Source organism: Coturnix japonica, chromosome 12 (genome assembly GCF_001577835.2).
Source record: "Coturnix japonica isolate 7356 chromosome 12, Coturnix japonica 2.1, whole genome shotgun sequence".
In the NCBI taxonomy this organism is placed as follows: domain Eukaryota; kingdom Metazoa; phylum Chordata; class Aves; order Galliformes; family Phasianidae; genus Coturnix; species Coturnix japonica.
Genome location: NC_029527.1, coordinates 271,711 through 284,107, shown reverse-complemented (window position 1 = coordinate 284,107; position 12,397 = coordinate 271,711). Strand labels below are relative to the sequence as shown.

The 12,397-nt window shown below is 47.9% G+C and overlaps 1 protein-coding gene across 3 annotated transcripts in view; it reads right to left on the bottom strand.

The window, feature by feature from the left end:
- Positions 1-12,363, bottom strand: part of STAB1 (stabilin 1) — a 41,615-nt gene extending 29,252 nt beyond the window's left edge. The window contains exons 1-12 of one of the 3 annotated variants that reach the window (XM_032447300.1): positions 12,259-12,363; positions 11,101-11,249; positions 7,076-7,212; positions 6,043-6,158; positions 5,415-5,500; positions 4,356-4,425; positions 3,568-3,663; positions 3,148-3,264; positions 2,638-2,834; positions 2,304-2,437; positions 797-924; positions 141-232 (exon numbers count right to left, since the gene is read on the bottom strand). In XM_032447300.1, coding sequence (XP_032303191.1) covers positions 141-232; positions 797-924; positions 2,304-2,437; positions 2,638-2,834; positions 3,148-3,264; positions 3,568-3,663; positions 4,356-4,425; positions 5,415-5,500; positions 6,043-6,158; positions 7,076-7,212; positions 11,101-11,181 — 1,254 coding nt within the window. In that variant the 5' untranslated portion in view covers positions 11,182-11,249; positions 12,259-12,363. Of the gene's footprint in view, positions 1-140; positions 233-796; positions 925-2,303; positions 2,438-2,637; positions 2,835-3,147; positions 3,265-3,567; positions 3,664-4,355; positions 4,426-5,414; positions 5,501-6,042; positions 6,159-7,075; positions 7,213-11,100; positions 11,449-12,258 lie in introns of those variants that run through there. The other 2 variants (XM_015874421.2, XM_032447301.1) reach the window with 2 other exon arrangements.
- Positions 12,364-12,397: the final 34 nt, after the last annotated feature.

The following is a 12,397-nucleotide window of genomic DNA, read 5'->3' as shown; positions in this document are numbered from 1 at the left end:
TAACAAGGCAACAAGTGGTCCTCACAAGGGAGTGCTCCTCTTAACACTGTCCCATTTGTCATCAATTTTTACAGGCTGCAGAACTCAGGCAGAAAGAAATCTTAAGGTGCCAAACCTTTGCTAAAAGCAAGCAAACTTACGTTTAATTCCATTTTATCATTAATTGGAAGCAGGGAAGGTACGAAGACAGTGAAAGGCCCATATTTGGTCAGCAACACCGAACAACCAAAAGCTGTAAAGAGTGATAACACAGCAAAGTTACTTGAAAGTGACCCACAATTGTCCATCTTCATTCTGTTGTCAGTGGCTCACCAACAAAGTTCCTATCAACAAAGGTCATTTGGTATCAGGTCCCTCTGTGCTGGAGTTGGGAGCCCAGAGCTCATAGTGCAGCTGCCCATATTGCAGATTGGTGTGGAAAACACACTCAGAAATGAGTGTTGGCAGCACTCGTATATAACAGGGACTGCCGAGTGCAGGCAGTGCAGGTGGAGGCCGGGTGGTGGTTTGAAGGAATCAGGCTTGGCTCACACCCCACAGCAAGGTTTCCTCCTTCTGTGGATGTGGTGCCCTTTTCACCAGGGCTGTCAAATAACCGACACATCCACCGCATTCCTTGCAGCTGCCTCCTCAGTTCAGTGCTGGTAATGTGAGTTCTGAGATGTGATGTGTTTAATTTTGCAGGCTGTGGGCACGCACTGTCACAGCTGTATTACGATGAGAGGCTTTCAGCCTCTTGCTGACACGCTTTGCCCCCCTTGGCTTAATTCCCCAAACAAACTCAAAAGGCACTTACCAAACATCTTCCTGGCGACATTTAATTTCCTACTGAACGTTCCACGAGAGTTATGCTTGTTTATCTCACTCATGAGATCTTTGTAGCAGCTTCTCCCATCTCCAATCTCCCCTTCTTTACACACGCAGCTGGAATCAAGAAGGAAAGGTAACTAAACATTACGAAGTTCTCACACCAATTCTGACAAACGTGAGTAGGAGAACAGCAGCATCTGCATCTGGAAGAGTAATTGCCACTTAAAGGTGAACCTCAGAGCTTAGTAATTGCTGCCTCATCTAAGGGATGTGAAATCAGATGCATGCCTCTGGAGCCCCTAACCAAAGATGAAGATGCTTTCTCAGATACAATCAACATAAGAGCAGCCTGCTTTAGTGTCTGGGTACAGACAGCCACTGTGTATTTATTAATGCCTTTCTAACCTGTTATTAAGCCAGTGTCAGTCACTGCAGCATCTGTAAATGTGCAGTAACTCACAAACCCCACAAATGTAAGTGAAAATCTTGTGAACAGCTCTTACACGACCCCTGAGCGTCAGTGGGAAATGCTGGCCCCAGCACACCGCGTAGCTTCAGGTTGCTTTAGCTTCAGGGTGCTCTGGAATTCAGGAAGGCTTTAAATGCTCTAATGACTTCTGCAGAACAGTTTATCTACATGTGAAAACCTCCATCCTGATTCACGCACCAGAAGGTCATTGCTCAGAGACTACTTGAGATCGCTGCCCAGTAATTGACATTTTTTCCTGCTTGGGTTTTTTCGAGCACCAGCTCTGCTCTCTGGTTTGTGGACACGAGGCCGTGTGCTGCAGGGCAGGTCTGACACCACTCTGGCTGCTGAGGGCTGAGTTCCAGCTGAAGTCAGGGGCTGTGCAGGACACACAGGTCTGCTCTTTGGGAGCCCCTGTCAGAGTGGAAAACCACAGTGTTTCAGCGCTGCCCGAAGCACACAGCGAGCAGGCTGATGTTCACACAATCATAGAATCGCTCAGGTTGGAAAAGACCTTAAAGACCATCAAGTCCAACCACAGCCTGACCATCCTGCCCTAACTAAAAGCCCCCCGCTCAATCATGGCCCACATCCAAATGGTTTTTAAACACATCCAGGGATGGTGGCTCAACCACATCCCTGGGGAGCCCATTCCAGGCAGGTTAAGTGCATGAGCAGCACTGAAGAACCACCAAGGAGATGGCAATGTTCTTCCCATCTTCAGCCTCTCAGAGAAGCTCCATCTTTTCTTGGTAACTTCGTATCCCCAGAGAAGCTTTCTCTGGTGCCTGGCAGGCCAAGAAACAGTCCTACGTCTGGCAGCATTTCTCATCTGCAGGGCTAAACATTTCTAAACATTGTGCTTGGGAGTAATAAATGAGATCTGGTGTTTCTTCCCTCTCTTCTGTCATTCTGCAGCTCCACTTCTTGCTTCTCATTTCAATCTCTGTTCCTTCAAAATCTGCACTGGATTTCCATTCTAGCTGCAGAATGAGCTTTAAAAGCAATCCTGGAACTGGCGTACCTGGGATTTCCATGGGAATTGATTTCACACTTGGAGGAGAAATCACAAAAATACGTCTGGCAGTCATTGGCAAATGAGGAACATTCCAGTGAAGGAGGCCGTGCCATCATGCCAGGCTTGCAAACACAAGACGCCTAACGGAAGACAAAGAACTGATTACAGAGATTACAGATCATGGTATTTCACCCTGCAGACCCTGCCACCAAAAAAGTGGTCTGACTGCAACATGGAAGGGGAAGAGAGCAGATCTGAGCTCACACAGTGGTGAGATCATTGGGAGGGCTCCCACACGTCCACCCTCAGCAGGTTGCTGACACACTGTTATCACTCTTACCTCTCCTGGGCCTTTGTAAATACAATTTGTTGTGTTTTCTGGGCAGCCTCCATTGTTGTCAACACAGGGGTTTATGGGCTGGCAAACCCTCCCATCTCCTTGATATCCTTCTTTGCACGTACATTCATACTTTCTCGGTCCAAGAAACTTGCACACAGCAAAGGGGGAGCATGGAGAAGAGGTGCAGGGATCCTGAGCTGGAAAGAGACGAGAGGTGTGAGAGCATCTACATTCCTGTTTTCAATATAGAACACATACTTCACTCCACACAACTAAACAAATACAAGTGACAGAAGGAAGATGCCTGGATTTACTCCCGAATTTCATTGTGTCTGATGATATCTGAAAGCAGAGTTTGGTCAGCAAGAACTGCAAAAAGCAGGTGAAAAGAGAACTATTGCTCTTACAGGATTCCTAAAAACCAGGCTATTACACTTCTGCAGTAGTCACTGTATTCATGGCGATCACATATGCCAGAGAAGGAGGCAGAGGACCTATTATGTCTCTCACCTACACACACGCTGCCACTTTTCCTGTAGCCCAGCTTGCAGTTACACATCGCAGTCCCGTCCTTGACCATGCATTCACTGTTGGCCTCACACCTCACACCTCTGCAGAGGGGGATCTCTGGAATCACACAGCAAAGAGTTTCCCTTGGAGCAGTCAGGGCATTGCTGGGAGACACAACTTACCTTACAAAATGCATGGAAATGAAAGCAAACATTGCTTCCACAGGCCCAAGCTGGCATGAAAACCAGGGGCTATAAGCAGTGACAGACGTAGCTCGGGCAGTGGGGTCCCACAGGGCTTGGAGGGAAGGGGTGAGATACCAAGTTTCCAGAGAAACCCCCTCTCCTCCTGGGACAGGGGCATCCAGGCCCATCTCACAGTTCCCTCTAACAGCCCCTCTTCAGCTCACGGTGCATTTACCTTGGTCACATCTGGGGCCGGTGTAGCCTCCATAGCAAGTGCAGCTTCTGCTCTCAGCGACCTCGCTGTTGCATTCCCCGTGCACACAGTCACACACTGAAAGTCCAAGCAAACCTGGCCTTCAGCTTCAAGGCAGCATGAAGGGCTCCAGGCTCACACTGCCTACCTGCCCTGGACATTGGCACCCTGATACCCCACCACTTATCCACAGCAAGTATAGCTCATTTCAGAAGTGATGCCATGCCAGTGTGGAAGGAGGCAGTGTTAAGAAGATCTGCTATATGTGAGATCCAAGCACTGGGGACACTGTGAGTGCAAGCATTGGGATCACACCCATGTCATCTGTGTGGATACAAGGGAAACAGGAGATGGAAGGCTGCCCTGATCATAGATTGATTAAAAATGACGTATGTGAGTAGCAGTATTGTCTGTATTTATTTGTATGGGCAGCAATATGAATGGAGAGACAATTGGAGCAGAGACAGGAATTTGAGAACAGCTGGGAAAGGAGCCTGGGTTGCTCCATGGCACATGGGATGTGGGGAAACTGGGATAGTCCTGGTAATGGGAGAGAGGTTTTGCAATAGGAAGAATGGACTAATCTGAATGAAATGCTGAGAATCATTTATGTAACAGGACAGCATGAAGGGCAGAAAGACAAAATGCCAGGACACCTGCTATCCAACACTGCCAGCCGGCATCCCCTCCTCCCTGCCTGCACCCCCCCTCACTCAGCTTCCCCTTTACTTGCTCTCAGGTGTTTCTGTGCAGGTTTCAGTCTTCCTTACCTGACTGGCAGTCTGGGCCAAAACGGTTTCCATCTCGACAGTCCTGGCAGGCAAAACCACTGTACTGCTCCTAGAAGGGGCCCATAATGTGTCAGATGTGATTTTTCTACACCACTGCATTGCTGCAAACGTTGCTGTAGCTCAAATTATCTCTGTAATTCCTCTGTCCTCTGGCAGCCAAAGCCCTGCAGTGCTGGAGTGGGTGCCACCAGCCCCACACAGAGGGGTAAACCCACAGCCAGAGGGTGAGCAAAATGCCAGCAGAACTCAGATGGGCTCCGAGGAAACAATCTCCGGGTCATAGACAAGAACATATCAGCGGGTGTGTGATATCCCTCTGGAAAAGGAATTCACTGATGCTCACGGGACATTACGCATTGATTTCATAGGGCCTGAGGATCTTAACTATGTATTAGAATTGACACAGAAATCCAAAATCAGCTTTTCTCAAAGTGGGGCTTGAGAGGTAGGATTTCTGCTTGTTCTTTCGCAGTGCCATTAATTAAGGGTGCTGTAAAAGGGGGAAGTTTCAAGTCTGTCCAGCCAGTAATTTTAGAAACACTGCTTTGTATCATTCACGTGTACAGCAGTTGTTCATGCTTCTGTTGTATGAAGACTAGAACTGTAATGGGAAAAAATGGAAAAAAACCCACAACCAGCCCTTTCTTTTTAGATTTTCTTGATTATCTGGAGAGGGGGAGGATCTGCCCGCCAAGGTGCAATGCAGCCTTGGGAAGCGTTATCTCCCAGCTCTGGTTACTGTATGGCTCATCAAGAGGATTTCAGGGCTTCTGGCAGCCACAGGCAGACACTGATTATTTCATCAGATCAGAGGGTTAAATTCATGCAGTTCTTTCTTAATTTCTTCCTAGAGATCCTTTCCAATGCCATAACCTCTAACAGCACCCTAGTGCTGCTGCAGACCTCGCTGGTCCTCCACAGACACTGATGCTGGAATAAAGAATCTGCAACCAGCCCTCCAAGCAGAAGTCTGGCCTTCATCACAGGCTGCAGCACAGACAAATGGGACAAACCCCTCAGAACAGCCCATTCACTGACCCGGCAGATGCAGGTTCCATTTCTCTGTATGCCATCCAAGCACACCCCATGACCACTGCAGGGATTTTCAGAGCCTCCTGGACATTCTAGCAGGCAAGAGGACAGATAAAGTTAGATTGAAAAGCCTAAACTGCATCCCAGGTTTTATCCCTTCTGCCTCGGGCGTTCCAGTTGTGCCAAAGCACAATGGCTTCTTAACCAGCAAAGTCCTATAAGGGCTATTTGCACCTTGGGTTGGACTAATGCACATATGGCACAAGAACTCCAGACCAGAGGGACACCAGAGAGAAGCATCTTCCTCTTCCTTTGGAAACTTTCTTAAAGAGGAACAAAAACATCCCTTTCCAAAGCAATCTTTTTAAAGAAGAGACAAAAGGAAGTTCCAACAAGAGGGGTTATGTTACGTGCTAAATGGAAGCGGATGCTGCAATCCACGTGAAGCACAGAAATTGCTTCAGCATTATCTTTTAAACCTCCGAGACAGATAATGGAGACCACGTGAGTGCTTAGAAAGCAGCAGCGGGAATCATGAGGACTAACCAACTCGAGGCATATTTAACGCCTCCTGTTAAAACTCTTTTTGACTTACTGAGCAGCTGGAAGTATTGCCAACAGACAAAGAACTTACCGTAACACTCTGTACCCCAAAATCCTGGGCAGCACCTTTTCTCCTCAATTTCCTTCTTACAGATGTGATAACACCCCACCTGGGAGAGGGTATTTTCTCCTAACTTGATGGTATACCTTAAAAAGAACAATCCAAGGTTCCTGATTACCACACAAACACCCCACACACTTATGGAGGGTTTCTAAGCAAGCACATTGCTGTGCACTAACTGAACGGAACAGAACTTTTCCCTGCCCCGGTACATGCACACGGAACTTCCCCTCCGGTTACACCTTCCCTGGGGCTGCCTGTTGACCTGGACTCCAAAGACTGGCTGTAAGATTCTGCCAGGGATGGGTGTGAGACAGGACTGGGGAATTCTGAGGGTACCCAGACAGAAACTGCAGATGCTGAATGGTTCGATGGCACAGAGACAGAGCAAGGCTCTCCAGGGTGACTTTAGACTCTACAGCTAAAATGAACCCCCCCCTCCCCTGCCAAACCAATAACACTCAGTAAAGCTGCCTGCACTCGGGCTATTCTCACACTTTGTTTTATTGTTGGCACAACATCCTTCCCCTAAAGGAACTTGGAATTGGCTTTGGATTCTGTCTGACTCCTGTATTAGTCTGTAGCTACTGCACAAATACTACAGTTATTTTTAAAGTGTTTCTACAGAATAGTGAATCACAGAGAACAGTGGACAATGGAGCTATATATTGCATTACATTCACTACTGAATAGATGTGCAAACAATAATCTATAGTGTCTCATTGTCTAAAAACTTATGGATAAGTTCAGTTTTCCTTCACCCTTTTCCTACTAGAGTCAAACTATAGAAACACACAACAGAATAAGAGCAAGGAAGGCAAGAACAAGACCTTAGACCATGAAGAAGTCCCTGGGATTTGCAAGGAGAAAAAAGCAACAATAGGGGCCATAAATTGATTTTGTGCATCTGAAATCAAAACTGCTTGGATCATTAGAGCTCAAAAACCATACACATCACTATTAACCCTTGCATAGCAGGGGTCATAAAGCAAAACCTTCTTACCTGCAGCCCCTCACTCCAAGTCCTTGGGTGGCCCTCACCCAGCCTTTGGGACAGGACATCCTTGGCACCACAGCACAAGATGTACATGCTGTGCTTGAGGTAAATGTCATCTTGACGTTGCATTTCATTGATTTTAACTTAAAAAAAAGGAAAAAAAAAAAGAGAGAACAAAAATGGAATAAGTTTGAAACTGGGCAGTTTTCATTTTTCCAACTATTATTATCTTTGTCATCACTGCATCCTTCTTTCTGCAACCACCAATGGGGAGGGCAGTGAGCAGAGGGATGGTCTGTGATGCTTTGAGCCTGTGGGAAGGACCTCATAAAGGCAAGAAGATCAGGGAGGAGACTTGGATAATAAATATGGCTGGTGATAAATTCAGCACAAGTACCTCCACCTGAGCTGAACAGGGGCTCAGGCATCCTCTCAGGGCTTTTCCATACCCTTGTACCCACCAGCTCTGCCTCTCCAAAAGAAATGCAGCCAGAGCAGATGAGAAAGATGCAGCCTCAGAGAGAGCAGGCACCATTGCATGCCAGCTTGTCACTGAAGCTCACAGATGACTCTCCTTGTATCCCTAAACAACTTGAGCCAAGTGACTGTACAAGAGACCTCTTTGCTCATTCTAAAAAGAGGAAAAGTTCCCCGCTGATGATGGCAGGGAAAAGCTGGGAGGCAGGAGTTGTGTGTGTCCCAAAAGGTCACCAGCTGGAAAAAAACCCACAGCTCTCCTCAGTTGTACCTCTATGGAGACTGCATTTCTAGAAATAAAAGCATTAGATCAGATTCTGGAGGAGATCACTACCCGGGGTGCTCTTATGAAGCCAGTCCTGAACAACACCGTCAGTGCAGCAGCTCTCCTGTTGCCCAGAACACCCTGCTTTGGATTCCCACCAGCAACCTCAGGCCAGCTCTGCTTCCTTTGAACCCGAGTAAGCCCAAGTGCATATGTTTGCCTCAGGACAAAGGAGGAAGTCCACAGCTTCCCATTCCCACCTTATCAGCAGCCCAGGAAGGCCCTCCCAGCTGACAGCCAGCAGACCCTGTCAGGAAAACCTCCTGAGAGATAACCCTGTGGTCCCAGCTCCGCAGGGACACATCCACAGGACAGTTCCCTGACTCACACAAATTCCCTCTGCCTGGAGCTGCCGACCTTTCCCTGCCTTCCTGGAGTTACCTGCAGCCATCCATGCAAAGATGCTCCCCACAAACCAACCATTTCTAGTTGTGCATCTGGGGCACTTTAATATCCACCTCCTCCAGAAGGACTCCCTTCCCTGCATTATAAATAGCTTGAAAACAGTCTGAGATCCTCAGATACATCTCCCCGTGCCCTGTGACCCAAAGCTTCACCAACTCTACGTGTGTTTTTTGCCACACCTTGTCCAGTTTTCCTTCTGTCCACCATTGTGCACCCCATTTCTAAACAGAGAAGGATGCTGTGAGAGGAGCACCTCCTCCCCGATGGCACCTGTAAGTGTTTGCAATTCATTTTCAGAACAAAACAAAGACAAGGCAGTAGCCGTGGAATCTCCCCATCCCAAATTCCTGGGACACTCGGTGAACCTTAGGCAGCTTTCCAGTAAGACCTTACCCTTTTTGGAAGGAAATGTGCTCATGTCAGCAGTGACCAGCAGGAGGAAAGAGGAAGAAAAGAGCAGCATGGAAAATGGAAAAAAAAAGTCTCTTCTTATTTGAGTGACGGAAGTGATGAAGTTGTCATTTTCTGGAGTGATTTGTTTGGAAAGCAGAAGAGAGAATCGAGGAACATGAAAGCAATGGTTTGGATGCTCAGGCTTTGAAGAGGACGAGAGGCAGAACACAGCTGGAGCCACAGTGCTGCTGGGGCACAGCCTTGTAGAAAAGAGCCGTGCTGCTCCTCTGGCCTTATCTGTGACCACTCCACATAAGGCTGGAATCGCTGGGGATGAAGCAGCAGGAGGAGAGTCTGCCTGTGCATCACAGCACGGCTGCCCATAGCACAGAGGACCCGTGAGGTCCCTGGTGGCTGTGCCAGGGGAAGGGGGTGAGGTGAGAGCAGGCTCTGCTCCCCTCAGATGCTGTGAGCCTGAACTGCACCGTGGTTTGGGTGCAAAGCAAACAGGACGGCTGGTGTTCTCAAACAGCTCCGAAAATAAAGGAGGCTTTTAGAGCTGCAGCCAAAAGAAATTCAGGGCCAGGGAACCTCTGCTCACACTGCGAACATCCTGCCAGGGCAGGGTGGTTCTTTCTTGCTTCACCCACTCACAAGCATGAGCAGCCACGGCTCCCTCTGCTTTGCTGAGACACTTCTGAGCTTCTGGGTGCTGCAGTGCTTCCCACACTCCTCTCTTCTACTTTTCCAGGTGCTTGTGTTTATTGTATTCAGTTTCAAGAGAATAAGCTGGGGGCTGTTTTAAGGGCCAGCTTTATTCCCTTCATTTTCTTGCTTTATCACATCCTCCCAAACCATAACTCAAATCCTTCTGCAAGACAAAACTCCAGGGAAGAAAGAAAAACATATTTGGACTTCAGTGTTGGGCTCCAACAATCCTGGGAGCCAGTTCTGGAAACAGCCATTATCTAATGAATCACCAAGTTTCCAGTGCTTTTGCCCTTTACAAAACAAAGCTGCAGACATTTGAGTCACTACTGCCATACAAGAAGTTCTCAGGAACACTGCAGCCAAGCAGACCAGCAACTGCTGGACATAACAACGCTTCGTGTTTGCCCAAAAAAGATGCTTCTCAGCATGAGGATGAGCAGCGCAGCTCAGACATTTAAGACAAAGAGCCCTTCTCTCCCTCCTCTGCTCCTTCTGTTCTTCCTCCAGTATCACCTGCACTGACCTCCCTGCAGAGAAACTCTGCATGTTCTCACACCTGCTGCACCTTCTGCACCAAATCCCACATCGAGCTAACAGATCCACGCCATCAATCAGAGCCCTGAGACACATCTAACATCACTGGAAACCAGCTGCCACAAAACCTCTCTTCTCTCTCTCTCTTCAAACCATATTTGTGCTCAAGTCCCCATAAATATCCTGCAAGTCCAAAAGGTTCCCAAGGTTCTTACCTTATTTAAATGCTTATTAGCTGTGTACGCCCCTCAAATTAGCCTTGTATAGCCTATGAAAATGCCATATAAATAAACAGAAGCTTCTACCTAAATTTCTGACTCTGAAGAATCTTTCCAGTTCTCTGGCCTTTCTCAGGTTGGGGCTTCCAGACTCAGAATCATTTTAGCACATCTGCCCACTCCCCTCAGAACTCTGTGCCATTCAACACAAGGGAATCCTCCCACAGCTCAGATGCCCAAGGAAGAGGATTTCCAAATGCCTCACACGGCTTCGGACTTTGTAGGCCAGTTCATTCCTTCAGCAGCAGAAAAGACAAGGGTTGGAGCAGCAGGTGGCACAAATACAACACCAGAGTGAATTCTAGCCAACAGAAAGGGGGATCAGCTGCAGAACCAAGACGGTAGACACACAAAGGCATCCTACACTCTTCTAAGTGCTAAACACAAGAGTGGAGGTAGAAGAATTGAAGGAAATCTTCCCATTGAAAGTACGTGGTATTCCTCCCTGGGGAAGTGCGAGGAAATGTACCTGGAACTAATGGATTCTCCCTGCAGCGCATCAAGAGTTCATGAGATTTTTGGAAGCGATTTAGAAAACCCTCCAGGGACGCGCAGGGACCTGAGCTGAGAGACACCCGAGGTACAGAAAATAGCAGCAGAAGATCCCCAATGATTTTCTATCACTAACATTGTGTTCAGTGCTGACCATAAACACAAACCGAACCTGATCACAAATTCAAGCAACTGGCTTCAGCCTCAAATTTGGCTCTGCCCTTTAGGCGACCCACACCCACCCCAGAGCAAAGAATGTATTTCATGGGCTGAAAGGTCCATTCTGCATATGCTGCTCTGCACCCAGCAAAAGGCACGTGAAAAACAGAGATTGGAGCGGACCATTCTGTAGCACACAAATGTACATAAATGAAGGGCTGTTTGAGGAGCATTTAGACTACAGCTGGCACACTTACCCGGGCGGTCTCGCAGTCGGCCGTGGGAGTGAAGCACGCTGCTAAGAAGAAAAGCAGCAGCCCAGGAGGACGCATTTTCATTCTCCTACAGGCAGGACCCTTCCCACACAGCAGTGCTGGTAGAGGCTGCAGTTTCTGTAAGATAAGACCTGCTAGGAATCAGACCCAAGGCAAAGCACAGGTCAGCAGTGAGCAGCGCGAGACCATCCTTGCACGGTGCTCCTTGGCTGCGCAGCCTTTGAACGTGGATCGAGTCCTTCTGCCGCCACCCCTCAATCAGAGCAGCCTTTTTCTTTCTGTTCTCTTTCTAAACGCACAAGCAGAGCTCCTCACTAAAAGCTTTACTCAAAACAGGAACGACGACGGATTTCCTCTTACATATCAGTTCAAAACAGAAGGAAGGAAATCCTTAGTTTTCAACTAATTGGAATGAAAAGAGGTTAACTGTGTGCTTCGCTGAAGGCAAATCCAAAGGGCAGATTCGGATCCCCCAAATTCACATGAGGGTGCAGCAATTTCACTTTACCAGCGAGATCAGCTCACCCAGAAGCTGCCCAGCAGTGCAGCCAGTGACTGCCTGCCCCAGTGTGGGTGTGAATGAAGCGATGCAGGTGTGAGATGCACTTCAGAGCAGTAATGGAAGCACATCCCACCAACCAGCAAAACACTTTGTGCAGCGGGCGCTGCTCATTTAAAGTATTTCAGTTACTCATTGAGACCAACACTGCATTTTGTAGGTGCTCTGCCAACAGTGGCAGAATATACGATCCCCCAGAGTCTCTGCTGACACCTCGATGCACCCAAGGATGAAAATTCCTAAAGGTGGTTAAAAAAATACACACTACCCGAGGAGCTGCCTGACATGGAATTCCTCCTATTGAATATCACAAACAGCTGCTGACTGAAAACTGACTTTATGCGGCCTTTGTTTCTCACTGTATGGAGCAGCCTAAGGATTGCTTCTCCTGTAGCAAATCCCCCTGAGCAATGAGGAATCCTTTGGTTTTGAGCCATGAATAGTACAGGAAAGTGCAGAATGAAACCAGGATGGGAAGCGACTCCTGCATTTAGATTGAGAACATTCATATTTTCTCATCCCCTGTGCAGACACAGACATGCATGCTAAGATAGAATGGATGTAAGAGGTGCTGTACTTACTAGTGCTGTTACTTGGCCTTTATGCCTTCCCCCATCCTACAGAGCAGCCAACACGATGAGAAGAAAGCAGGTTCTATAGCCTGAGCTAGCAGGAAGCCGATGAGGCAGATGTACCAGCCCACAACCCAGCCTGATGGCT